General features: G+C 51.7%; 1 protein-coding gene across 2 annotated transcripts in view; it reads left to right on the top strand.

Moving 5' to 3' along the window:
* The window catches only part of PTK7 (protein tyrosine kinase 7 (inactive)), a 64,855-nt gene that overhangs the window by 18,328 nt on the left and 20,546 nt on the right, over positions 1-25,981 (top strand). For both annotated transcript variants that reach the window (XM_036413706.2, XM_045572635.1), the window contains exons 2-7: positions 20,198-20,485; positions 20,942-21,044; positions 21,445-21,635; positions 21,741-21,891; positions 23,085-23,233; positions 23,478-23,744. In XM_036413706.2, the coding sequence (XP_036269599.1) occupies positions 20,198-20,485; positions 20,942-21,044; positions 21,445-21,635; positions 21,741-21,891; positions 23,085-23,233; positions 23,478-23,744 (1,149 nt within the window). The remainder of the gene's footprint in view (positions 1-20,197; positions 20,486-20,941; positions 21,045-21,444; positions 21,636-21,740; positions 21,892-23,084; positions 23,234-23,477; positions 23,745-25,981) is intronic.

Genomic DNA, 25,981 nt, shown 5'->3' with positions numbered 1-25,981 from the left:
GAATTGGAATCAAACACGTGACCCTTCAGTTCTTGGGCCAGTGCTCTAACCGGCTAGACAACATATATATATATATATATATATATATATATATATATATATATATATATATATATATATATATATATATATATATTAGAAGCCTGATGCACCAAGATTTGTGCCAGAATGGGCCTTCCTCTCCCTGGCTGCCACTTTCGCTTTTGCTCTGGCCAGAGCTGCCTTTCCGCCTTACTATGCTGCTCAGAGGCCAAGAGCAGCCAGAGGCGGCCACGTATACAAATTAACCCACCATCTTCGTTGTGCTGATTTGCATATTCACTCCTGATTGGCTGGTGGGTGTTGCAAAAGTACTGTCAATTGGCATGCTTGTCTATTATTAGGCAAGATAATTAATTTCAAAGAGGAAGGGAGAAGGAGAGAGTGATAGAAACATTAACAATAAAAGAGAATCCTTTATCAGCTGTCTCCTGCACATGTCCCGTTCCCCCCCTCCCCGCCCTCCTGTCCCCCTATCCAGCCTGCAACCCAGGCATGTTCCCTGATCGGGAGGGAATCCAACTGGTTCATAGGCTGACACTCAACCACTGAGCCACACTGACCAGGCAGCAACATCTTGATTTAAAAAAATTTGAAACCATAGTTAGTATTATATTTAAAGATGAAAATGTACTGTTCTCATTAAAATAATCAAGTCATGTGCTGGCCAGCATGGCTCAGTTGGTTGGAGCAATGCTCCGTGCACTGAGAGGTCACTGATTCCACACAGGTCAGGGTGCATAAAAGTTTCGGATTCTATCCCTGGTCGGTGCATTGGGAAGCAACTGATCAATGATTCTTTCTCACATTGATGTTTCTCTCTCTTCCTCACCTTTCCCCTCTCTCTAAAAATCAATAAAAACGTATCTTAAAAAACAATCAAGTCACTACAATTTAACATTCTGGAAATGGTAGCGGAAATAATACTATAAGATGCAATGTCAAAATAAAGTTATTTTCCTTTGCTGATGGTATAATTCTTTTGACTCCTGAAGCCCAAATATCAACTGGAAAACACTAGAATCAATAAGACAGTGGAGTCATTTGGCCAAATAAAAAAACTACACCAAACCCAGAAGGATCAATATCTATCAGCAATTAACCTTTTAGAAAATACAATGGAAACATTTATCCCCTTCACAAAATCAACAAAAACCCATAAAATACTCAGGCATAATGCAATATAATGGAAATTATGTTGAGGGAGCCAGTCAATATCACCCTTCACTCTGAATTTGAAACTGATGGAGGCAGGGAGGAAAGAAAAGATACACAGGAATTGGACAGATGGAGAGCAATGTATCACCTTTGTTATTAATAAAGGCTCGGTTGAGGTAAATATATATTTTTATTGATTGCAGAGAGGAAGGGAAAGAGAGATAAAGAAACATCAGTAATGAGAAAGAATCATTGATCAGCTGCCTCCTGCATGCCCCCCTACTGAGGATCAGGCACGCCACTTGGGCATGTGCCCTTGACGGCCATCGAACCCAGGACCCTTCAGCCTACAGACTGATGCTCTATCCACTGGGCCAAACCGACTAGGGTGAGGAACAAAGTTTTAATCTGAGGAGGATAAATTGGCCTAATTCATCCGTGTGTGTGTGTGTTTGTGTGTGTGTGTGTGTTTTCCTTTCCCTAGTATAAAATATGTTCTATCTGCACCCTAAGTAGTTCTGGGGGGGGAAGGGTCAGAGCCAAACATGCCCAATCAGACATCACCCCTCCCAGGGGCTTGTGGAGGAGACGAAGTGACGCTCCCCTGGTACCCCCGCTGCCTGAATAGGGAAGACTTATTGCTTCTTAAAAACTCCTTTGCTGTCTGAACTCCAGGGGCTTACCCACTGAAGACCCTGGACACCTGGGGGTGGTTTTGGGGGTGTGGCTGCAGGGCAAGGAGCAGCTCCTGGCCCTGTTCCTAGTTCCACCTTTTCCACCACACAGATCCTTTGTAGATGCTTCCAGCACAGCTGGGAAATGGAGTAGATTTCCCCCAGAAGACTCAAATGGATCAAAACAGGACAGTATTTAAATTAATTTTAAGGCAATCCTGCACTCAAGGGGGAAATTTGCTTCCTATCTATTGCCCTAAATCATGTGCAATCACACTTTCTTGTGAGAGGTTAAATAACAGTTGAGAACAGGAGCCTTCAGTGCCCCATTCGCCGCTGTATTCCAGCAATTAAGAGCAGTGCCTGGCACATATTAATAGTAGGCTGTTTTCAGTAACTTAATGTCCATTCCCGGAGGAAACTGCAACATGTAATGCAGAAAAGGCTTTTTATTCCTGAACTTGCTGATTACAAATTAACAAGATAATAAAAATAAGGAGATAATAGGCAGGGAAGGTGAATAGAAAACGGGCAATAAGGAATTCAGCTAACCAGTAAAATTATGAAAGATTGTGTTATCTTGTTAAAGGGCAAACTAAATGTCTCAAACCACATTAAAACTAAGTATTATTTTATGTCTTTCAGATTGACAAAGGTTAATAATATTAGTGTTGGTAAGGAAGCATAAATGGGTGCAACCTTTATAAAGAGCAATTCATCCCTTACCAAAAACTTGAAATTGTATTTGGTCCAGGGGGGATTCTGTTTCTAGGAAGTCATCCTACAGATACATTTTCTTTTTCTTTTTTTTAATATATATTTTGATTTTTTACAGAGAGGAAGAGAGAGGGATAGAGAGTTAGAAACATCGATGAGCGAGAATCATCAATCAGCTGCCTCTTGCATCACCCCCACTGGGGATGTGCCCGCAACCAAGGTATATGCCCTTGACCGGAATCGAACCCGGGACCTTTCAGACCGCAGGCCGATGCTCTATCCACTGAGCCAAACCGGTCTCGGCTACAGATACATTTTCATTACCCATGTGCGTAAGTTCCTGTACAGAGAGGTTTCGTTGGAGCATTTTTTGTAATGGTAAAAATATTTAAAACTAAGTGTCCATTAGGGTGTTTGGCAAATAGTTATGGGTCACTGATACAGTGAAATAATGCACAGCAGTTGACATGAATAGGCTAGAACCACATGACCAGACTTGGGAATATAGCTGCGGTTAACTGTGCTGTGAAAAAAGCAAGTTGCACCCGAAACCGGTTTTGCTTAGTGGATAGAGCGTCGGTCTGCGGACTGAAAGATCCCGGGTTCGATTCCAGTCAAGGGCATGTACTTTGGTTGCAGGCACATCCTCAGTAGGGGGTGTGCAGGAGGCAGCTGGTCGGTGTTTCTCTCATCGATGTTTCTAGCTTTCTATCCTCCCTTCCTCTCTAAAAAAATTAATAAAATATATTTAGAAAAAAGCAAGTTGCAGGAGAGCAGGTGTAATGGGTTGAATGGTGTCCCTCAAAAGGTTATGTTGAAGCCCTAAGTCCTGATGCCAGTCTGTTTGACCTTATTCGGAAATAGGGGCTTTGCAGATGTATCCTTAAGTCACTAAGGTGGGCTCTAAGCATCTGTGATCGGTGGGGGTGTCATTACAAGAAGAGACACAGACACACACAGGGAAGGTGGCCTTGTGAGGGTGGAGGCGGAGATTGCAGTGCCATCTCTGCAGCCAGGGAGCCCCCAGGATTGCTGGCAACCTCCAGGATCAGGGGGAGAGGCTTGGAACCGGCTCTCCCTCGGAGCCCCCGTAGGAACCAAGCCTGCCGATGCCTGGGTTTCCAGCTTCTGGCCTCCAGACCGTGAGAGAATAAACTTCTGTGGTTTTAATCCCACCCAGTTTGGTAATTTGTTGGAGTCGCTCTAGGAAACGAATAGAACAGGTATGTCAGTTTCCCATAATAATGCATCTGTGATTGGCCGCCGTGCTCTGCATGACAAAGCTTCTTCAGTCCATCTTCTGCCCTAACAGCCACGTCCAGGGAAATTTTCTTTGTCAGGGGACAGCTTGAGCAGGTTATATTTGTACCTCATGTCCTCTCTCCCCCTCCTTTGCCTCTTGCTGTGTTTCCCCTCATCATCCCTTAAACTGAGCGTCCTGCATAACCTGGCATTCTCTGACCATGCTTGATCTTTGTGCGTCTGGCCTGTTCTATTTGGAAGCCCCATTCCTTCTTCTATTTTTTTTTTTTTTTTAAATCCTCACCTGAGCATACACTTAAGAAGGGGAGGAGGGAGAAGATTGATGGAGAGAGAGAAACATTGATCATTGATCTGCTATCTCCACACCATGCTTGCCTTGACTGGGAATCAAACCCGCAACCCAGGCATGTGCCCCGACCGGAAATTAAACCCACAACCTTTCGGTGCACAGGACGCTGTTCAACCAACTCAGCCACTCCGCCCAGGAAGCCCCATTCCTTCTTAAACCCTTGTTTTGAAGGGCCTTCTTCCAGGATTCTTTCTCTCCCCCACCCTCACTCTGCCCCCCGATTTTGTCTTGTGCACCACCACCACACTGAGTGACAAAGTGGTAAAGCCTAGTGATTGCCATAGTTTTCCTCTGGAGCCAAGAGGTTTGAATCCTGCATTTGTCACTTACCAGCTGTGTGAGCACGTGGCTTCACCCCTCTGTGGCTCAGTTTCCTCCTCTGCATACTGGGGATCATGGTGCCTACTACCTAACTAGGTGTTTCACACATTAACTAGCTATTATGGTTAAATCTCTGAATAGTGCCTGGTGAATAGTTAAGTAAGTGTTAACTATTATTGTAATCCTGTACATATTTATTTATCTAACTCCCCCACTATACTGAGGTGCTTAAAGATAGTAATTGTGTGTTTTTCTCTCTCCACCCCCAGTGTCTTGTAGAGTACTTGGCAGTAGTAGGCTCTAAATAAATGTTAGTTGAATTAATAATTATAATTGCCCTAACTGATTTGGCTCAGTAGATAGAGTGTCGGCCTGCGGACTGAAGGGTCCCGGGTTCAATTCCAGTCAGGGGCATGTGCCTTGGTTTTGGGCGCATCCCCGGTGGGAGTGTGCAGGAGGCAGTTGAATCAATGTTTCTCTCTCATCGATGTTCTAGCTCTCTATCCCTCTCCCTTCCCCTCTGTAAAAAATCAATAAAGTATATTTTTAAAAATAATTATAATTAACATAAGTGCCTACCAGTATCCTATATTGGGCTTTGTGACCCTCTGCTCATTCCACATCTTTTTTTTTTTTTTTAAATATATTTTTATTGATTTCAGAGAGGAAAGGATAGGGAGAGAGAGAGAAACATCAATGATGAGAATCATTGATCGACTATCTCCTGCACACCCCCTATTGGGGATCAAGCCCACAACCCAGGCATATTCCCTGACCAGAATCGAACCCACAACTCTTCGGCCTGCAGGTCGACGCTCTATCCACTGACCCAAGCCGGCTAGGGCTCATTCCATATCTTGCAGGGGTCTTGGGGACCAGTATCTGGCTCAGTAAGACCACTGCAGACCCGCTGCAGTTTCCCGAGCACCTGCAGTAGGGGGATGAGTGTGAGACCAGCCCTGTCCTCAAGGAGCTTAGAATCTAGTCAGGAAGACAGGTTGTAAGTACATGAAGTGGGAGCAATAGGAGACACAGTCTGTATTCACACTTGTTTGGTTGGTGGCATGTTGTTATCTAACTTCTTCCTTGTTTTCCGAGTTTGTTCTGGAAAGCTTCTTAAACTTGTTAAAAATGAGGCTTAGATGTTGAGACTTGATGAGGTTCAGAATTGATTTCCCCCCCATGTGTGCATCCCTCAGCAGACACACATCTGGTTCTCTCCGGAATTAGCAGCCATAAACAGCCATAGCGAGATACCCTGTTTCAATAGGGGTTGTAAAATGGTGATGTTCCTGTTTACCAGCGGGGAGACTTCTGTCAAGACAGGCCTCCCGTCAAGCACTGTTTGGTTACCACGAGGAATAGCTGCGCACAAAACGGAAATAAGTGCTTGGTTCATTACCAGTTTTTAAAAGGATGAGTTGGTTTTCTAGCCTCTTTCAGCGGTGACCAATGGAAGTCTTTGAGCTTTTTTTTTTTTTTTTTTTTTTTTTAATTAAAAAAAACATTATTGCCCTGGCTGGTGTTGCTCAGTTGGTTGTGTGTTGTCCGATGCACCGAGAGGTGACTGGTTCGATTCCTGGTCTGGGTCTGCCGATTTTGGGCTCGGCCCCCAGGAGTGGGCATGCAGGAGGCAGCCAATTAATGGTTGTCTCTCATTGATGTTTCTCTCTCCTCCTTCCTCTCCCTATAAAATCAATAAAAACACACACACAACATATTTAAAGAAAACTAATACCGTTGCCCTGGCCGGGTAGCTCAGTTGGTTGGAGTGCCATCCCTCACACCAGTGCGTGTATGGGAGGCAGCCAATCCATGTTTCTTTCTCACATCAATATTTTTCTCTCCGTCTCTCTGTGTCTCTCTCCCCCTCCTTTCCTCTCTCTAAAATCAATAAATATATCCTTGGATTGGAAAAAACAAAACACATCATCATTCTGAATGCATGGACTTTAAACTTGATGTGTTAAGTAGGTGTGGTTGTTATCCTTATGGATGCATAAGTGGTCCTGCCTTTGGCCCACGGGAGCCTCTTCACGCTGGCCATGAACCTTTGACGTGGCCCTGGTAGTCTTCGCTCCTTTCCTTGTAGGATAAGATGTCCCAGGCTCGTATCATTTCCTGCCGCAGGCCCGGAGTCAGGTACTTCTTCAGGGAGGAAGGGCATGGATTTTTAAGATATTGGTAGTTTTCCAAGCCACTTTCTAGAAGGGAACTATTAGGATTTACACCCCCATCAGCAAAGCTTGAGGACCATTTTCCCCATAGACTGGCCAGTGTTGAGTTATTTTAAAATTCTTGGCGATCATCGGACAGGCAGAATAGCTTGTTCTCATTTGCATTGCTTGTGTTAATAATGCATTAGAACATTTTTTAATATTTATTGATCATTTACATTTGTTTTGAGGACTCATCATGTTGTTTAGATCATGTTACTGTTAGAACTTAGTATGTTTTTGGATGGATTTGTAACTAGATAGGAAGGCCAGCAACCCCACTTCTGTCAATTGCTGGAACTAATTTTCCTAATTTGCTGTTTACCATTGAGAATTGCTTACAACTTCTATTGTATGTAGTCAGGTATTTCCCTTTACAAAGCATAGCATTTTTCAGTTGTCTCTTACTTGGGTCTCATAGGATCAGAAAGCTGAAGTCTAATAGTTATCTCCAGATGTGAGTCGGTACTTAACATCCACTGGACTCTCCTCCCCTCCCCCTACAGTTGTGTTCCGTGAGGCCAGAGGCCTGCCTCGCATCAGGATGGTCTGCACCATTGTCACCCAGACTCTCGCTTTGACTCCTGTTCATGTTGAAGGTGATTTGAGAAGCTGTCGGAGGGGAGAGAATGGGAGTATGAGCAACTGCTCCTCTGGGTGCTGCCGGCGGCCCTTAGGGCAGCAGACAGCAGCAGGCACAGCTCCCAGCCATCAGCAGCCACCCGCAGAGCTCCCCCAGCACGGGGCAGCCAGCCTTGAAGCAGGGAGCCCCGTGTTCGGTACATCCAGGGACCGCGCCTCCAGGGCTCTGTCGGGCAGCAGTGGGACGAAGTTTAGACCTCAGGGTCTGTACAGAGAGAACCACTACACCAAGATGGTGAAGATTAGGGGAGTGGCAGATCAAACAGGACTCTGCGGCTCTGATTAGCCTGCATGAGAGGAATGCCAGCCAAGTCCTTTATTGGGTAACAGGTGGTTGTGATGAGATGTAGTTCATAAAAAATTAAAAAACAAAACAAAACCCCCCCCAAAAAATGCCAATGTAGCAATGACAATAAATGATGGCTAAGAGTCCACTCACATAGTCCTGAATACGTGCCAGGCCCTGTCCCAAACGTGCTACATTTGTTAACTTGTATATTTACTTTTCACAAGTCTATTTGGTAGATCCTGTTATTAATACTGTTTTATAGGTGCAGAAATGGGAGCGCCACAGGGATAAACAACTTGCCCACGTCGGTAAGTGGGAGAGTAGACTTTGCGGGCAGGTGGTCAGACCGGACCTTGAGCGCTTGTCCCTTCTCCATCCTGCCTGTAGGATGTAGGCCAGGGCCTTCTAGTTGTGTAGCTCTTCACGCTTCCCAGAGGGCATCTCATCCTTGTCAGAGCCCGCAGGAGAAAGAGCAGTCCGCTGGTTTTACCTGCGGGAAAGGAAGGCCTGAAGGACAGAGTGGCTTGTACAGAGCCAGGTCGAGGAGGCCGGTCTTCCTGCCTTTGGTAGCTGTCACTCATTTGGCATCAAAGTCAAACCCTTGGGACCTTCTAGGAACAGAATCGCCCTAGGCAGGTGCCAAGTGTGTGCCATATCTCTTCTCATTGAGAGGATCAGAACCTCTGGCGTTTGGTGCCCATGGGGGTTTTATTTAGGATTTTTCTGGACTCGGCTCTGACCTGGCACTGGGCTCTTGAGGGCTGTGTGGGGCCTGCTGGAGGACCTTACGGTCTGAGCCCAGGCCCGGTCCTTTCTTGAAGGTGACTGCTTTGCCCTTGTGTGAGGTGCAAGACTGTGTTCCAAAAGTCGCAGGATTGCTGGGTCAGGGTTTCTGGAAAAGTTGGGTGGAAACTGCCCTGCTGTCTTCTTGCTCCTGGCCTAATGGCTCAGACCATTTTTAGATGTCAGGAAGTATAACAATATGGTACATTTATCTTGTGAATAATGGATGAGCCTGGGGAAGGTACTGTACTTTTCCTGGTGAATTATTTACCAGGAGCCTCTAATTTGAGGATTCTCCGTTACTGATGGTCTGAATTGGGTATCTGGAGAGCCCCCTCCCCTCTCCTCTTGCTCCCCCAGATCTCCCACCTGCCGGCTAGCCCTAACCTTTTGTTTCTGGTGTTATGGGGGGCAGCCTTGTTGCCTATGGCTGTTGGAGAGAGTGGTGGGAGGGGCTGGGGAGGACTCCTTACTGAAGACACAGGGACAGATCTGCTGGGGAAGCTGGGACCAGTGTGGGGCTGGTGCCGGTTCTACAGGCATGGGAGCCTTATGTGCATACAAGTCATTTGTGCTCTTTTTTTAATCCTCACCCAAGGATATTTTTCCATTGATTTTTCAGAGAGAGGGAAAGGCAGAGAGACATATCAGTGTGAAACACATTGATGGGCTGCCTCTTGTACGCACCCTGACCAAGGCCTGGGCAGGAAGGAGCCTGCAACCCAGGTACATGCCCTTGACCAGAATCAAACCCAGGACCATTCGGTCCGTAGGCTGATGCTCTATCCACTGAGCCAAACCGGCTAGGGTTCTTGTCTTTCTAAACCCTTTCTTGGGTCTGTATGACTCGATGTTACTCTATCTCTGTCTCTCAGTTTGTCTCTGTGTCTCTGCCTGTTGAACTCTTACCTTCTCCCTCTGTCCGTCAGATCTGGGTCTTTCTCTGCTGGTATCTCTTTCTTTCTTAGTCTGGTGACCTCCCTCTGTCTCTGTCAGTTGTTAGTCTTCCTCTGTCTGTTATGGCCTGTCTCTCTGGAGATCTCTCTGTCTCTCTGTTGGTCATGCAGTCAGTCACTCAGTCTGTGTCCCTTTATATCGCGTAGTCTGCTTGTCAGCGTCCCTCCCCTGCACCCCGGACTTTAGAGGTCTGTCAGAGGCACCTCTGGGAGTGGAGGGACAGCCTGTTCCAGACTTAAGTGAAGTCAGATCTTGTTTGTTGCCTTCCAGATCCTGACTTAAAGATCGCAGAATAGGCATGAAATAAACTTTAGGTCTTTGTCCTTTTTTTGTTGTTTGTTTGGCTGTTCCATTCAGTATTACATCAGCCACTCTTAGGGGCTTTTTTCCCCCTGCAGCTCTTAATCTGTGCTTTATGTTTTATAACGTTTAACCCCCCCCAGAGTCGGTTAGGTCTGGTTAGGTCTCTAGGCTTTAAGCATTTGGTGATGAGTTGCAAGTTTTTGGTGCTTTTAAAAATAACTTACAAGAAATTGTTTCTGTTTTTCATCAATTTGTGTGTGGGGTTTTTTTTTGGTTTTTTTGTTTTGTTTTTTTTATCTTTGTTATTGATTTGGAGGTTGAAATACTTACTTTGGAGTCTTTTTATCCGGAGTGCTTTTTCTATAAACAGCTGACTTTTTTTTAGAAAAAAAAAACACACATGACATTTTTTTGTTATTTTCTTTAAAAAAAAAAAATAAAGGGACAAATCATTAGTAATGCAATTAAGAGAGTAAACAAAAGAATAAAATTAGTTTTGCCTTATTAGGAAGTTTATATTTTAAGCAGTGAAATGAGGTTTATAAGGAAGGGTCTAGGAAGCATCTGATGGTTTGACTCTGCGCAAGCATCTGGCCTGCCTTCTACCTCCTCCTCTCTCCACTGGCGCCCCCTCACCCAACGACACCGGGCCAGGCTCCAGTACCTCTGAGTAATGTTTGAGCAGTGATCATGACTGCGGTGGTTGGATATCAACCACAAGATATCTTCTCCCTCCCCCTCCCCCAGGCCCCAGCAGACTAGAGTCCAGGAGAGCACCCTTGTCTTTGGAAGCCAGTGGCTCGTCCATGCCTTCTCCCTCCATCTGGATCCTCGTCTTTGTGTCTTGTCTCAGGCTGAGGCCCTACAGCCTGGAGCATCCCCTTCTGAGATCCCTCCCTGGAGAGCAGGGTCGGTTTCCAGAAGCAGCTGTTGGTGAGGCAGGTGGAGGAGGGAAGAAAGGAAGGTTGGGGGCTGGGCACTTGGGAGAGGGGCTCTGGTTCTGACTCCGGGGCCCTGCCTCATCTCTGGCCCCGGAGGGAGAGACAGCCAGGCGGTTGAGCATGTAGTCCGCGGGGCCTCCCACGGGCTGCCAGGGGCACTGCCGGTCTCCTGCACGTGGGGTGAGCGTCGCCGCGGGTCACTGGGTGTGTGGCGGCCACAGGCCCTGAGTGGCTCCTGCTTCCCACATCACACAGAGCAGAGTGATTTCCTCACATTCCCCACTCTTGTCTGCTCCAGGAAGTGGTTTGCACAGCACTTCTAAATTTAAAAGTATGAGACGGACTTTTTCCCCCTCTTATCCCTTTGAAACCAGCTAAGGTCCAGCCTCTTCAGTGACTTTGTGCATGTGCGTGTGTGTTTGTGTGTGTGTGTGTGCGTGTGTGTTTCACTAGTCTCTGACAATACCCAGATGAGTGGGGGAAACGGACTGTGGGGCCAGGTGTGCTATGGAGGCCAGGGCAGGGTGCTGGGGGCACTCACAGAGGAGGGAGGAGGAGGCTCAAAGACTGGTTTCCAAACTGTGGACAGCTATATTCAGCCACGCCCTTATTTTTAAAAGATTCATTTGTTCCTTTCCCCACCCTCCCAAACCCAACAGTATGCTTATCTTTTGAGGGGAGCAGTGGGATGGGATGTAGGTGATGGCCACAGGGAAGGATCTTTACAATGGAGTGCCAAACGGGTAAAAGTAACAAGCAGAGGGAGAGAGGATCCAAGACAACTTACACAGGCCAGAATACCTGCAGGCGAAACAACAATCACATTTTGCCGATAGAACTGTTGCGGGGGACGGAAATAAGGGAAAGCGATGAAAAGCAGCCAGTGCGGCGCAGTAGTCGCCGAGCCGGACAGACCCAGCGGCAGCTCCCGGGCCTGGGTTTACTGGGAAAGCCTCGACTCCCGTGTCCTCCGCCGAGTGGGGCTGGCCCCGGCCAGGGCTCTTCGGACTAGGAACCAGGAGCCTGTGCCAGGGCCGAGCCCGTGTCCGAGGAGCTGAGGCGGCCGGTCCAGGAGGACTCTGCAGGAGTGAAAGTGTTCCGCGTCTTGCACTGTTCAGCACAGTGGCCTGAGCACTGGAAGTGTGGCTTGTGCGACTGGGGAGATGAATTTTCAGTTTTGTTTCATTTTAGTTGAATTTAAATAACCCCATGTGGCCAGTGGCTACCATATTGTTGAGAGCGGGTCCAGGGGAGGACTTTCCTCACTAAATGTAGTTGAGGCCACTCCACCTAATGGGCAGTAAGCCATAGTCTCCCTTCCACAGGGAATTTGGGGTGAACGTCTGTACCATACTGGTTAGGTCTGGGGTCTAGCTCATTGTCTTATCCGTCCCCAAGGGGTGATGCAAAGGTGGGTAACAAGAGCTCAGAAAACAGAGTCTCACCAAGTTTCTGAGCTTGTCATAAAAATTAACTAAGACGTGGCCCAGCCAGTCATGGACCAAGGTAGTGGTCCCCAGGCTGTCAGTCAGTGCCCTCAGCCTCCAGAGGAGGACCATGGGAGGAAGCTCACCCGGGCCTGAGCGCCCCGCTGTCCTCGCTGTGGTCTCCCAGAGCCTCCCCACGGCTCGTGGGAGTCAGACCTGGTTGGGCCCTGCATCTGGACCCCATAATGAAGGCAGCGGAGCCACAGGGAACCCCTCCCACCTTCTCCGGGTGACCACTCGCCCCTGGTCCCCTCGGGCTCCCTGAACAGAGCTCTCCCAGTCTCTGAACCCAGCAGCCCCATCGGTTTCTCGATGACGTGCTGGTGTCTTCAGGAGACAGCTGGCTGCTGTCTCTGTCTCTCTGTTCCTGCCTCTCCTTGGGGCTGAGAGTGGCTCTATCCCAAGGCAGAGAGTGTGGGAGGAACTGGTTCTTGCTGGCGGTTCTATCCCAGAGCCATGGATAGGCCCCCATCTCCAGGCCTTGGGATACCTCAGGGGTCACCTGTCGAAGGACATTGTCATCTGAGGTCCATTCCTCCTTGGAATTCTGGGGGTTTTTGCTTCCCTCAGACATACGCAGACTTTTATTGGTCCAAATGTACATTTCATTTTAATATCTTAGGGGCCTGAAAAAGAATCACCAAAATCAGTTTCAAGGCTGTCATTTTCCAGGTGGGAAAACTGAGACCCAGAGAGGAACATTACCTTGTCTGAGATTGGCTGATGGACGTAGAACAAGATTTCAGGTCACGTAGACTCTTTAAAAAATTTTTTTAATTCACCGAAACCGGTTTGGCTCAATGGATAGAGCGTCGGCTTGGGGACTGAAGGGACCCGGTCAGGAGCATGTGCCTTGGTTGCGGGCATATCCCCGGTGGGGGGTGTGCAAGAGGCAGCTGATAGATGACTCTCTTTCATCGATGTTTCTAACTATCTTTCTCCCTTCCTCTCTGTACAAAATCAATAAAATATATATTAAAAAAATTTTTTTAATTCTTTATTGTTTAAAGTAATTAAGTAAGTCTCTGTTTCCCCCCATTGACCACTCCCCCACCAGTACACGCTTTCACGCCTCCCCCACCCCATCTGTGTCCATGGGTTATGCTCATATGCATGCATACAAGTCCTTTGGTTTATATCTTCCCCCCACCCCGTGCCTTCCCTCATAGGTTAGACAGTCTGTTTGATGTGTCTATGACTCTGGTTCTGTTTTGTTCATCAGTTTATGTCGTTCACTATATTCCACAAGTGAGTGAGATCATGTGATATTTATCTTTCTCCGACTGGCTTATTTCGCTTAGCAGAATGCTCTCCAGGTCCATCCATGGTGTTACAAATGGTAAAGAGGCCCTTCTTTTTTACAGCGGCGTAGTACTCCATTGTATAGATGTACCACAGTTTTCTAATCTACTCACCTGCGGTTTCCAAGCACTTAGGCTGTTTCCAAATCTTAGCTATTGTAAATTGAGGTCACATAGATTCTTAAGTGACTTTATTTCCCCCAGAAGGCTTGCAGGGCATCTACTCTGCGGCCCAGACACTCTGAAGAGCACAGCCATAACATGCTGGCCTGCAGTCTAGCTTGGGTGATCCAGCACACGTAGGGATATGCTGGATGTCACAGACAGCAAGCTGTCAGGGCAAGTGCATGGCCAAGGAAGAGGCAGGATCTCCTAGGGCAGTGGTCGGCAAACTCATTAGTCAGCAGAGCCAAATATCAACAGTACAACGATTGAAATTTCTTTTGAGAGCCAAATTTCTTAAACTTCTTCTAACGCCACTTCTTTAAAATAGACTCGCCCAGGCTGTGGTATTTTGTGGAAGAGCCACATTCAAGGGGCCAAAGAGCCGCATGTGGTTTGAGAGCCACAGTTTGCCGACCACGGTCCTAGGGAGCCACAGGAATGGGAGCAGCTTGTGCTGGGTCCCTGTCTGCAACTCCCAGCTGCTTCCAACCTGCACGCCTGCCAGTCACGGCATCACTCAGAATCCCTCCCGGGGGTGGCTGCCTGGGCTCTTGGGGTGGGGGGTGGGGAGGGCGGAGAGTGGGCAGGGAGGGGACCCTGGGGAGTAAGCCCTTTGCTTCTGTAACTGCCTCTGAGGATCCTTGTTGCAGTGAACCCAGTGTTAGGCATTGGCGGCTGTCCAGTCTCACCCTCTTATTTCTCTGATTTTACAGATAATAAAACTGCCCGGCTGGTGGGGGCCAGGGTGCTGATGCCAGGGCCACTCCATTTGTTAGTGGTTGTGTTGAAACTGGAATCCAGGTCTCCCAGCCCCACGTTCCTTCTGTAAGAGCGCACATCCTCACCGTGGACGGGTTATTTATTTACTTCCGGCTGGGTTTTTAATTCGTTGCTGCTTCCTCGGAGACCTTGCAGCCTCGGCAGGTTCCTGAGGGTAAGAGGTGTGTCTGGGCACGGCCCTCTCACCCCGTGAAAGACAGGCCGGCTCTAGGGGGTCGGACAGCATGGCTGCCGTCTGGGGAGCATCTGGAGCCGCATCTCCCCCTGGCGTGCGTGTCCGCTGGGCCCAGGTGCCATTGGACAGGAGGTCATGCTCCTGCCTTAAAGGTTGGCCTCCCCCTGCAGGGCCTCCCAGGAGTGAGCAGGCCCAGCCTGAGCTGTGGTTTTCATCGAAGAGAGAGGAGCTGGCCTGCTCGCTTGTTTCTGCCCTAATCCCTGGAGACTGTGTTCTGTTCTTCCAGTCCGGATGTGGGAGCCTCTCCAGATATTTACAGTGAAATCCCAGGACGGGAAAACTCAGCTGGGCCCCTGGCTCCGCTCCCTCCCGCAGCGCTCGGAGCCAGGCCTGCACCGGGCGTGGAGGCTGCGGGGCGCCTGTCAGCGGACCTGGGCCTCTCGTAGACGCTGGGAGGACAGGAGGGGCACAGAGCTCGTGCTCTGCCCTGGATCTCGGGGCCAGCTGTGGTTGGTTCTCAGCGACCCTCGGAACCTAATGTGCTGGGCTTATCCATTTGTTTGCAGGTGCCTAAGCCACAGGCAGTGTGCCAGTGGTGGAGGAGGTGGTGGTAATGGAGAGGGAAGTGCCCAGACCTGCCACTCCCATTCAGCGTTTGTGTTTCTATGACCTGGATAAACAGGGGGGGTGACCGGGCTTGTTGTCCATCCAAGGGCCTTGTTCCTGCAGCGATTTGTTTCTCCAAAAACCTCCAAATGTCTAAAGGGCCGCGGACCTTTGAGTGGCTCTGGGACCCCTGAAAGTGTGCCAGATAAACCCCTGAAGGCCAAGGGTCTGTGCCCCGTGCGGGGGTCCCTCGGGGAGGAGCAGTGGGCAGGGCACTCCTGGGGCTCTCACTCACTCGGTGGCCCTAGAGTTTCCAGATGGAGGGGATTTGTGAGGAGGGCTGTTCTCCTGTGGGTGAGAGTACTGGGGACCCCTCTCCTGACACATTTGTGCTCTGGCTGAGGGGAGCCTCTCCTGGTCTGTGTCCTGATGCTTTGTCCCAGACAGGGCACAGGAAGTGACCAACCTCTCCCTTGGGCGGGCTCTCGGGGTCCGCCAGGCATCAGGAAGTTCCTCGCAGGGCCCTGGGCCCGCAGCCAGGAGGAGTCGTTGTAGGTGTGAAGGAGTCAGGCACTTTCCTGAGGCTGGCTGGCCCCCTGCGTGGGAGAGGTCACAGTCACTCACTCGATCACACAGAATCTGCTGAATGCCCGTCCCGGGGCAGCCGGGGTCATCTTGGTATCTCGGTCTGGTCCTAAGGCACATGTGTCAAACACAAGGCCCGCGGGCCAAATCCGTCCCGCCAGGCCTTGCAATGTGGCCCGCACCACGCTGTCATCACTGCACTCCTCTGCGTTTCCATCACAGTGACAGTTTATGACTGTTCAGGAAACCATTCGGCCCGCGATTTAGGCTGGATTTTAGATTTTGGCCCCTTCTCTGATTGAGTTCGACACCCCTATCCTAAGGCATCTGTTTAAAGAGGGAAAGAGAGAGGGCAGATAAGATCAGCTGGTGAGGCTGGCAGGTCCTGGGCCTCTGCAGTGTCCTTGGGGGGGAGGTGTTTTCTTCAGACTGGGAGGACTGGCCAAGACCTGGGTCGCTGAGTGGCCCAGATGGATACTTGGACTAAAGCTAAAATTACTTCAGAGCAGAAAAACTTCCTGCTGCTCTCCGCTCTCTATAAAACCATGTTTACACATGTGTGTGCGCGCACACGCACACATATACACACATGGGTGGACTGGGCCCGGAGCCCGGAGAGCAGCAACGAGGGCAGACACCAGACCAGATGCGTGCTGGGGGCGGGAGCGGGAGTTGGGCTGCTGCCCACACAGCCCTTCCCCGGGGGGCTGGGGCCAGGGCTCCGGCAGAGTGAGTGTCTGCCTATCGATGGCTGTTGGGGAGCTGAGAAAGCAGCTTGGAAAATGCCCTTATTGGGTATTGGCCGCTCCAGCTTTGTGGGGTCAGTGCCACGTGTGGGCAGCTGGCTCTGCTGCCTGTCATTGCCGGAGGGGGGGTCTGCTTGCACCCCCTATGCCCAGTGAGATGGCTCCCTACCTTCGGTGTGCTCCGCGCTGTGCTGCTGGCTTTTGACTGTGGGAATCCGCACAGCCTCACCGTCTGAGTGGTAGGACCGGGGTCCCCTTCCAGTGCCAGGGGAGAAGCCAGACCGAGTTGGCATTGTGAGGGGGTGGCAGGGCTGTTGGGCAGCATCAAAGCTGCTACCCTAAGCGAGCTGCCTCAGGGAGCACATGGGCTGTGTGTTGGGTGAGGTCCTGTGTGTAGAAGGCATGATTCGTAGATGGTGTGGCCAGACCGTGGGAGAGGAGGCGGCTTTGGGAAGCCTGTAACAGTGTTCCACCAAAGGTCTTCCCTAGCCCTCAGCTCTGGGGGCATCCTCCAGCTAGAGGCAGTACCGGGACAGGAGCGTGCTGGTGACTGTACCACCTTGAGGCAGTACCACCTCGGTCCCCCAAAGCCTTGCTCCTCCACTGTCATTGCTGTCCTTCATTTTTTGGTTGTGGTTTCAGTTGAAGCTTCTGTAGAAGTCTTCACTTCCCAGTCCTGCTTTTTCGGGAGCCTGGTGTTTCTGCCCGGGCTTCTTGGTCTGCCTCTTAAATCTCCCGTCTCTTTCCCCCCGACAAAACAGCTGACCTCTCCTGAAAACCGTGTCGATGGCCAGACCAGGCACCCCTCACACTGCCTTCTCAGCAAACGCGATGCCGCAGCGCTGGCCGGCATCCTGCGTGAGGGGCCTCTGGCCCAGCTGTGGGCTCTGAGCAGGCACTGGGGGCTTGGAGAAGGCCTGGTGGCTGCTCTCCCTGCCTTTTGTAACATCTAAAGTCTGCCCCAGCCAAGCACTAACCAGGACCTGCTGTGAGCTGACGTCAGGACAGAGGGCCCCGCGGGGCCGGCTTTGATGTTTCCCAGGCCCTATCGTGGGGGCGCAGGGGGCTCTGAGTGGCAGTCTGGGAATGCAGCCTCTCTCACCACAGCCACGGGGCAGCCCCAGGCCCCGGAGGGGATGCTGCAGGCCAGGCGGGGTCCCCTCTGAGTCACGCCACGTCTTCTCCCAGCTCAGGTTTCTGTGGCCACTGGCCTGTGGTTCCTGCAACCCCTGGCCCCTTTCCCTGCATCCCACCCATCCCACTTCTCTGCTGTGGTCCCTCCGGGCCAGCCAGGACCTGGGAGGGGTCCTGGGCCTTGTAGGTGGGGAGCTTTCTAAGGTTCTTAAAATGCAAGGCCTTGGGCAGGAAGGGTGATCGCGGTAGAATGGCGGTCAGCTCTGTCCGAGGCACCTCTGCACAAGGTCAGACGCACGGTGTGAGGGTCAGGATTTGAGCTGCACCTGTCGGGTCCCAAACCTTAACTACCGCTCCTCTGCTCCCCGTGCAGTGAGACTCCGGGCTCCCCACTGTCCGAGTAGCTGAGTGGGGAAGTAGGGGTTCACCTGTGCTTGGAGGTAGGTCATCTCTCTTTGGCCTTGGACAAGCATGCTGGAGTTTTGGGTCTGTGATCCCAAGACTTTGGAGCGTCCCACGCGAAGAGGCCCTGGGGGGCCCTTGTGTCATGAGAGGTGGGTGGGGAGGGTTCCAGGTGCCGCCGCGTTTGCCATCTCCTCCTTTGAGGTTACCTCGGGTCAGCCAGGAGTCAGCTTGAGCGCCTTTGTGCGCCTGGCATTTGTCTGAAGGGGTGTGTCCACTCTCTCCTGGCGATGCGGAGAGAAGATCATTGTGGGATCAGATACCTACAGGGTTAGTTTTCAGTTCCTGGGCCGGGCTGGGGAAAGTGTGGGGATATGGTCTTGGTCCTAGCTCTGCCACAATGATCTGTTTGATCTTGGGTAAGTGTCTTCATCATCTCCCCTGACCTCAGTTTACCCATCTGCACAACAAAGGGATTGTGCCAGGTTGCCCAGCAGGGGGAGGGCCACACTCTCATGCAGTGTTGGGAAGTGTGTGTGGGGGGGTGTTTGGGTTGTCAGGGTGAGTAGGGGTGCTTAGCTGTGCCCAGGGGGTGGCGATTATCCCAGGTAGAGAGCCAGCAGTACCCTATTGAGGAGTTATGGGGGTGCTCTGAGCTGTTTCCAATTCTGGATTGTGTGGGCTGGCCCCTCTGAGAATGTTGGGGGAAGGACCAACACCAGCCTCTCACCTGGACCCAGGCCTGTGGGGTCTGAAATCGGTTTCCAGTTGCCCACTAGCCGCCTTATTCTAATTGCCCCGTGGGGCCCAGCTTGGCCAGAGGCAGAGCCTGCTGCCTCAGGTAGCAGCCCCAGGCGGTCCATTTCCTCTTCCTGGAGGGGCAGCTCGCCCCCTCGGTGCTGTCACCCACCCCAGGCTGGTCTCTCAGGCCCAGCGGCTTTGGGCCTCACTTGGGCCAGGAACAAAGCCCAGTGTGTTCTTCCTACTGCTGTAACCATGCCACCTGCCTGGCCCTGCTCTCCGCCTCCCAGGCTCATCTGCTGCTCAGCACAGCATCTTGCCCTTCCCTTTGTTCTCCCGGCTGAGGCCGCACCTTGGTGGCAGGGCCCCTTCTCGGAGGGGCCCATGGCCAGCACTGAGCTGTGGCGGTGCAGGAAGGGGATGGATTTCAGTGAAAACCTGGAACCACTCGGTTCTCTCAGCTGAACACGGAAAATCCAGCCGTGGTCACACATGGACTCTTGGGGAGAGAGTGGGCATGTGGGGTGGCCCTGCGTGTCTTTGGGAATAGCCGAGTTCCGGAGAGTATTGGCTTCTCCTGTGATGGGCGGGCTCTCCCGGAGAAGCCCCCCGGGACACCGGGCTGCAGAGTCCTGCCGGTGGGATGCAAGGTTCCCTCCCTGACCTGCAGACCCCCAGTCACCCTTGAAAGATGCTCCTTGGGTCATGATTTAGTTTAAGTTTGCTCAGCATCTTGGATTCTGAAGGCAGTGAGGAGGGTTGCCTGCTGATGTCCCGGGTGTCCCAGCCCAGCATCAAGACCTCCTCTGGTCTGGTCCCACGGGTCCAGGCCTCTTCCTCTGGGCAGCCATCAGCACCCCACCCAACCCCCTTGGGCTTCCTCCCTCCTCTGTGCTCTAGAGCCACTGACTGCCCACACCGCTCGTCATGAATTTCACCGTGGCCTGTGTAATTGCTATGCGCCCCTCTTCAGACTGGCCTCGCGTGAGCACCCAGGACCATTTTTTAAAAATATATTTTATTGGTTTTTTACATCGAGGAAGAGAGAGGGATAGAGGGGTAGAAACATTGACGAGAGAGAATCATCGATCAGCTGTCTCTTGCACACCCCCCACTGAGGATGTGCCTGCAACCAAGGTACATGCCCTTGACCAGAATCGAACCCAGGACCTTTCAGTCTGCAGGCCTGTGCTCTATCCACTGAGCCAAACCGGTTGTGGCCCCAGCACCATTTAAAAGTTCCTCTTGGGACATTTGGCAAGTGTGGTCTCGTGAGCCTTCCCCCCTGCACCAATTGGACGTTGGACGCCACCTGTGTACACAGCCCCTGTCCCTCCCGGGCGTAAGGTGTGAGGGGTGACCTGTGTGAGGACAGTGGCTGCAGCTCCTCTTGACCCTGCGTGTCCCTGGTCCCCCTCTGCAGGTGCCCAGGCCGCCATCGTCTTCATCAAGGAGCCGTCCTCCCAGGATGCCCTGCAGGGGCGCCGGGCGCTGCTCCGCTGTGAGGTGGAGGACCCAGGCTCGGTGCACGTGTACTGGCTGCTGGATGGGGCCCCCGTCCGGGACACGGAGCGGCGTTTCACCCAGGGCAGCAGCCTGAGCTTCGCGGCGGTGGACCGGCTGCAGGACTCGGGAGCCTTCCAGTGCGTGGCTCGGGACAAGGCTACCGGAGAGGAGGCCCGCAGTGCCAACGCCTCCTTCAACATCAAATGTGAGCGCTGGGGCCCCCGCCAGGCCCTCCGCTCCTGAGCCCTGCGGGACCCCTCCTTTCCTTCAGCTTCTCCCATTCCCAGCTGCATAGGGCAGGCGATGACAGTAGTCAGCTCCTGGTGCTACATGGATCAGAGAAGTTAAAAACGCTAATTTTTCCAAGTCCCCCTCGCCCCCCGTGCCCCGGAGTCTCGGACCATGTATTTGGTGGACGCTTTTGGAAGTGGCAGGAGCAGTGAGGCAGAGTGGCCAAGGGTCAGGCTTGACCTGCCAGGGACCAGGAGGCACTTGGTCTCTGGTGGCCCGTCTGCAGCCCCCGCCTCAGCGTCACAGGGCTGCCCTGCACTGCGTTTTGGCTCAAACCCTCCAGGTCCCATCGTTCTCTGCTTGTCCTCCTTCCTTTTGCCCTTCCACGCTTGCTCTGCCCCTCACCGTGCAACCATGGCCTCTGCTGCAGGGATTGAGACGGGCCCTGTGGTCCTGAAGCATCCAGCCTCGGAAGCTGAGATCCAGCCACAGACCCAGGTCACTCTGCGTTGCCACATTGATGGGCACCCTCGGTAAGGAACCAGCTTTGAGGATGGGGGTGGGGAGGGTTATTCTAGATGGGCAGGGGTGTCCCCCCAAATCTTGGACTCAATTCAGATGCATTTCTCTTCGTTCTGGAACAACCTCTGCCCCCATGCTGCTCCACACCAGCCCCCGGCGACCTGAAGGGCAACATGGTGTGTGGAGTGATCCTGGACCCTGGGAGCTGGGAGCTGGGAGATCTGGAATCTCAACAGGATTCTGCCCCTAAATTGCAGGGTGCCCTTGTGCAAACCGCTTCCCTCCTTAGGCCTGTCTCCCCACTTGTACATTGAGGGGTCTCGCCCTGCCCCTCTGATTCTGATTCTGTATCCCACCCACTGGGCCCCTGAATACCTCTGCCTCCCTGTTGCTGACCCCCTCGCCCCACAGGCCCACCTACCAGTGGTTCCGAGATGGGAGCCCCCTCTCCGAGGGTCAGAGCAACCACACGGTCAGCAGCAAGGAGCGGAACCTGATCCTCCGGCCGGCCGGCCCCGAGCACAGCGGCGTCTACTCCTGCTGCGCCCACAATGCCTTTGGCCAGACCTGCAGCAGCCAGAACTTCACCTTGAGCATCGCCGGTGAGCCGGGGGTGGGGATGGAGAAGGCATAGGGCCGGGATGGGAGGGGCCTACTCATCACCTGCCTGCTCATGTGCCTGTGCCTCTCCTCCCCTCCCCCCCAAGATGAGAGCTTTGCCAGGGTGGTGCTGGCGCCCCAGGATGTGGTAGTAGCGAGGAACGAGGAGGCAATGTTCCACTGTCAGTTCTCAGCCGAGCCAGCCCCGAGCCTGCAGTGGGTCTTTGAGGATGACACCCCCATCACTAACCGCAGCCGGTAAGGCATCTGGCAGGGGCCTCCCAGGACGGCGGTGCAGGTGGTACACTGCACAGTGCGTTCTCCAAAAAGGGATGCAGATCGTATCGCAGACGTCATACTTCAGTGCCTGTGTTACTGCAGAATTCCGGCAGGTGGCAGTGCAGCGTCTTGTAGTTACTAAAAGGGTCCAGCGAAGGCAAGGCTCCTGGAAGAGCCTCTTTTTACAGTTCCCACAAGGGCTCTGCTTCGGCCCATGTGGGTCTTCTGCCATCAGGGGTAGAGACCCACGGATGGAGGAACACGGGGGACCTGGGTGATCACCGTCTGGATAGGATGGCAAAGACACCTTTACACACTCACATGCATACAGGACACACAGGCACACACATGCGTGTGTTTTGGAGGAAGCAAACACGTCTAGAAGGTGCTGGGAGATCCCAGCTCCTTTATAGGGACTTCCGTCCTCACCCAGGCCCTGGGAAAGCAGAAAGCACCTTGTGGTGCAGGTGTGGCCATGGTTCTTAGGGTGTTGGTCCCTAGGCTAGGGACTTGGATACCACCCGGCTTCAGCTGTGAGGGCATCATCCGTTCACCTGGTGTGGCTGAGGGGCTTCTGACTGCTGGACTGGGTGCCTTACTAGCAGTTTATCTTAAAAAAATATATATATGTATTTATATATATATATATTTTTTTATTTTTTATTTTTTTATTTTATTGATTTTTACAGAGAAGAAGGGAGAGGGATAGAAAATTAGAAACATCGCTCAGCTGCCTCCTGCATACCCTCTACTGGGGATGTGCCCACAACTGAGGTTCCATGCCCTGGACTGGAATGGAACCTGGGACCCTTCAGTCATCAGGCCGGCACTCTATCCACTGAGCCAAACCGGTCATGGCTGGTAGCTTATCTTGACCCTGCAGAAAGAAGGCCCCTCTGTCTCCACAGTTGCACGCTGCCATTACTCACTCTCATAAACACTGCTGCTCCCATTGCCACTCCAAAAGGCAAGTCTCCTGTAGTTGGATCACACGCCTGCACATGTACATGAATGGGTGCACACATGCATGTGTACACACACGCACACACGTGTCGGCTTCCTTCTCTGCCCTATTTCTGGCTGATAAGTTCCTACATCTCCAGCCATCATTTTCCACTCTAGAAGGTGGTCTGTGGGCCACTTCTTCCGATCAGCACTCTCTCCCCCCGCAGCCCCCCACACCTCCGCAGAGCCACGGTGTTTGCCAACGGGTCCCTGCTGCTGACACAGGTCCGGCCGCGCAATGCCGGGGTCTACCGCTGCATAGGCCAGGGCCAGAGGGGCCCGCCCGTCGTCCTGGAGGCCACACTTCACCTGGCAGGTGGGTCTCGGGCTGGGGTGCCGAGGTAGGGACTGCCTTAAAAATGATTGGCACGTAGAGATTGAGGTTCCCATTTTCCCTCGGAGGACAGAGGAGGACAAGGATGCTGGGGTAGGAAGAGGAGACGCTGCAGATTGCGGGGACAGTTTGTGCGGGAAAGGGCCAAAGCTTGCGGTGGGAGAGCATCAAGTACCCTGAGACCCACAGTAACGGGGCTGTTTCCCTCCCGTGCACATCCCTGCAGAGATTGAAGACATGCCTCCATTTGAACCCCGGGTGTTCACAGCTGGCAGCGAGGAGCGCGTGGCCTGCCTGCCCCCCCAGGGTCTGCCGGAGCCCAGCATGTGGTGGGAGCACGTTGGAGCCCGGCTGCCCACGCACGGCAGAGTCTACCAGAAGGGCCACGAGCTGGTGTTTGCCAGCATTGCCGAGAGCGATGCCGGTGTCTACACCTGCCACGCAGCCAACCTGGCTGGTCAGCGGCGACAGGATGTCAACATCACCGTGGCCAGTGAGCACCCATGCCTGGAAGGTGGCCGGGAGGTGGAGGGGAGCCCAGAGCCATGGGGGTCTCGGGCTCTGGCTGTGATGGATAGCTTCTTTGGTGCTCACCCAAGGCCCTCTCAGTTCTGGGCCCTGCAGGCTTGGGAATCAGTCAGCTGCTGGAGGTGATGTGAGAGACAGGCATGGAGATTGGGGTGACAGCCCTCACAGAAAACTGGTCCCCTGGCTTCAGAGGAAAGAGCAATGGAACGGATTCCTAGAGACCCAGGTCCCACTTTGTCCCCAATGCACGGAGTAACCAGGCATAGCAAGTCACCCACCTTGCTAGGTCTCAGTCTCCTCATCCATAAAATAGGCTCATAACCCACATACCCTACAAGATGGTCAGAAAGATGGATGAAATAGATTAAAAATAATTTCTTTTGGGAAGGTGATGGTGAACAAACTTATGTGATAATTATTTTATTTGTTGATATGCTTTCCAAATTTCTACAATGAACATACTACAATACTTATAAAATAAGAGCGAGGAATAACATTAACTATTACACTGAACAGATTGAAAGTGCATATGATAAAAGACCTAGCTACCCTTGCTATAGGCATAGAGATTTATTTTCTTTTTTTTAAGTATTTTATTGATTTTTTTACAGAGAGAAAGGGAGAGGGATAAAGAGTTAGAAACATTGATGAGAGAGAAACATCAACCAGCTGCCTCTTGCACACCCCCTACTGGGGATGTGCCTGAAACCAAGATGCATGCCATTGACCGGAATTGAACCTGGGACCCTTCATTCCGTAGGCCGACGCTCTACTGAGCCAAACTGGTTAGGGCTGCTTTTTTCTTTATGTCATGCCTTTGAGATAGTATAAAAGGATACACAAGACAAACTCTTAATACATACTAGTACACATACATATATTTGCAACCTGCTGCTTCCACTTATCTCTTCATCTTTTTAAGTGAGTAAATTTCAAAAATTCAAAGATTTTGAATATGGAAAGTACTTTGTTCATTTGAAGTTATCACAACACCGATCGATTCAGTTAAAATACTGACACTTCAGAGTCCCGCTGCCCTGTGCTCAGGTGCCTGGTTCAGGGGGGAAGCTGCCGCACACAGGTTCCGCGTGCAGCACACGGCGCTCATACACACACATGCCAGCAGCTGCAGCCAGCTCTTCTCCAGCTGGGTCTGTGGGTCATGTTTTTCTTTGGGGGCCTCCTTTTTTTTTTTTTTTTTTTTTTTTTTTTTTTTAATATATAACATTTTTATAGATTTCAGAGAGGACGGGTGAAGGGAAGAGAGAAACATTAATGATGAGAGAAAATCACTAATAGGCTGCCTCTGCACACCCCTTACTGGGGGTTGAGCCCGCAACCCAGGTGTGTGCCCTTGATCAGAATTGAACCCAGAACCCTTCAGTCCGCAGGCCCATGCTCTATCCACTGAACCAAACCAATTAGGGCTGGGGCACTTTAAGAAATGTAGCCCTGGCCGAAACCGGTTTTGCTCAGTGGTTAGAGCATCAGCCTGCGGACTGAAAGGTCCTGGGTTCGATTCCGGCCAAGGGCATGTACCTCGGTTGCGGGCGCATCCCAGTAGGGGTTGTGCAGGAGGCAGCTGATCGATGTTTCTCTCTCATCGATGTTTCTAGCTCTCTATCCCTCTCTCTTCCTCTCTGTGAAAAGTCAATAAAATATGTTAAAAAAAGAAAAGAAAAGAAATGTAGCCCTGTTTGGTGTGGCTCGGTTGATTGAGCATGTCCCATGCACCAAAGGGTTGCTGGTTTGATTTCTGATCAGGGCACATGATCCCTAGTAGGGAACATGAAGGAGGCAGATGATTGATGTTTCTCTCTCTCCTCCTCTCTCTCTCTCTGCCAACTCAATAAAACACATTTAACCCTTTGCACTCCGAACCATTCTGGACATTGGCTACCAGCTACTCAACGCTACTTTGCGGCAGACACATGCGTTGAATTAACTCAATTCCCCGTAATCACTAATAAACTGCAATGTCCCCCCTGAGAGGGGACATCCGAGTGATATGCTAGAATTCCGATGTCCCCTGAGAGGGGACAGCGGAGTGCAAAGGGTTAAAAATATAAAAATGCAGATTCTGGAGCCCCATCCCAGATCTCCTGACCTGGGCTCTGTGGGGTGGGCCCAGGTGGAGCGTGTTAACAGGTGCTGCAGGGGCGGCCTGTGCATGCCGCAGGTGGGGACTGGCTCTGACCAGCC

The sequence above is a fragment of the Pipistrellus kuhlii genome, unplaced genomic scaffold (genome assembly GCF_014108245.1).
Source record: "Pipistrellus kuhlii isolate mPipKuh1 unplaced genomic scaffold, mPipKuh1.p scaffold_m20_p_5, whole genome shotgun sequence".
Classification (NCBI taxonomy): Eukaryota; Metazoa; Chordata; class Mammalia; order Chiroptera; family Vespertilionidae; genus Pipistrellus; species Pipistrellus kuhlii.
The sequence above is the reverse complement of the archived record's forward strand: the minus strand, read 5'-3'. Positions and strand labels throughout refer to the sequence as shown.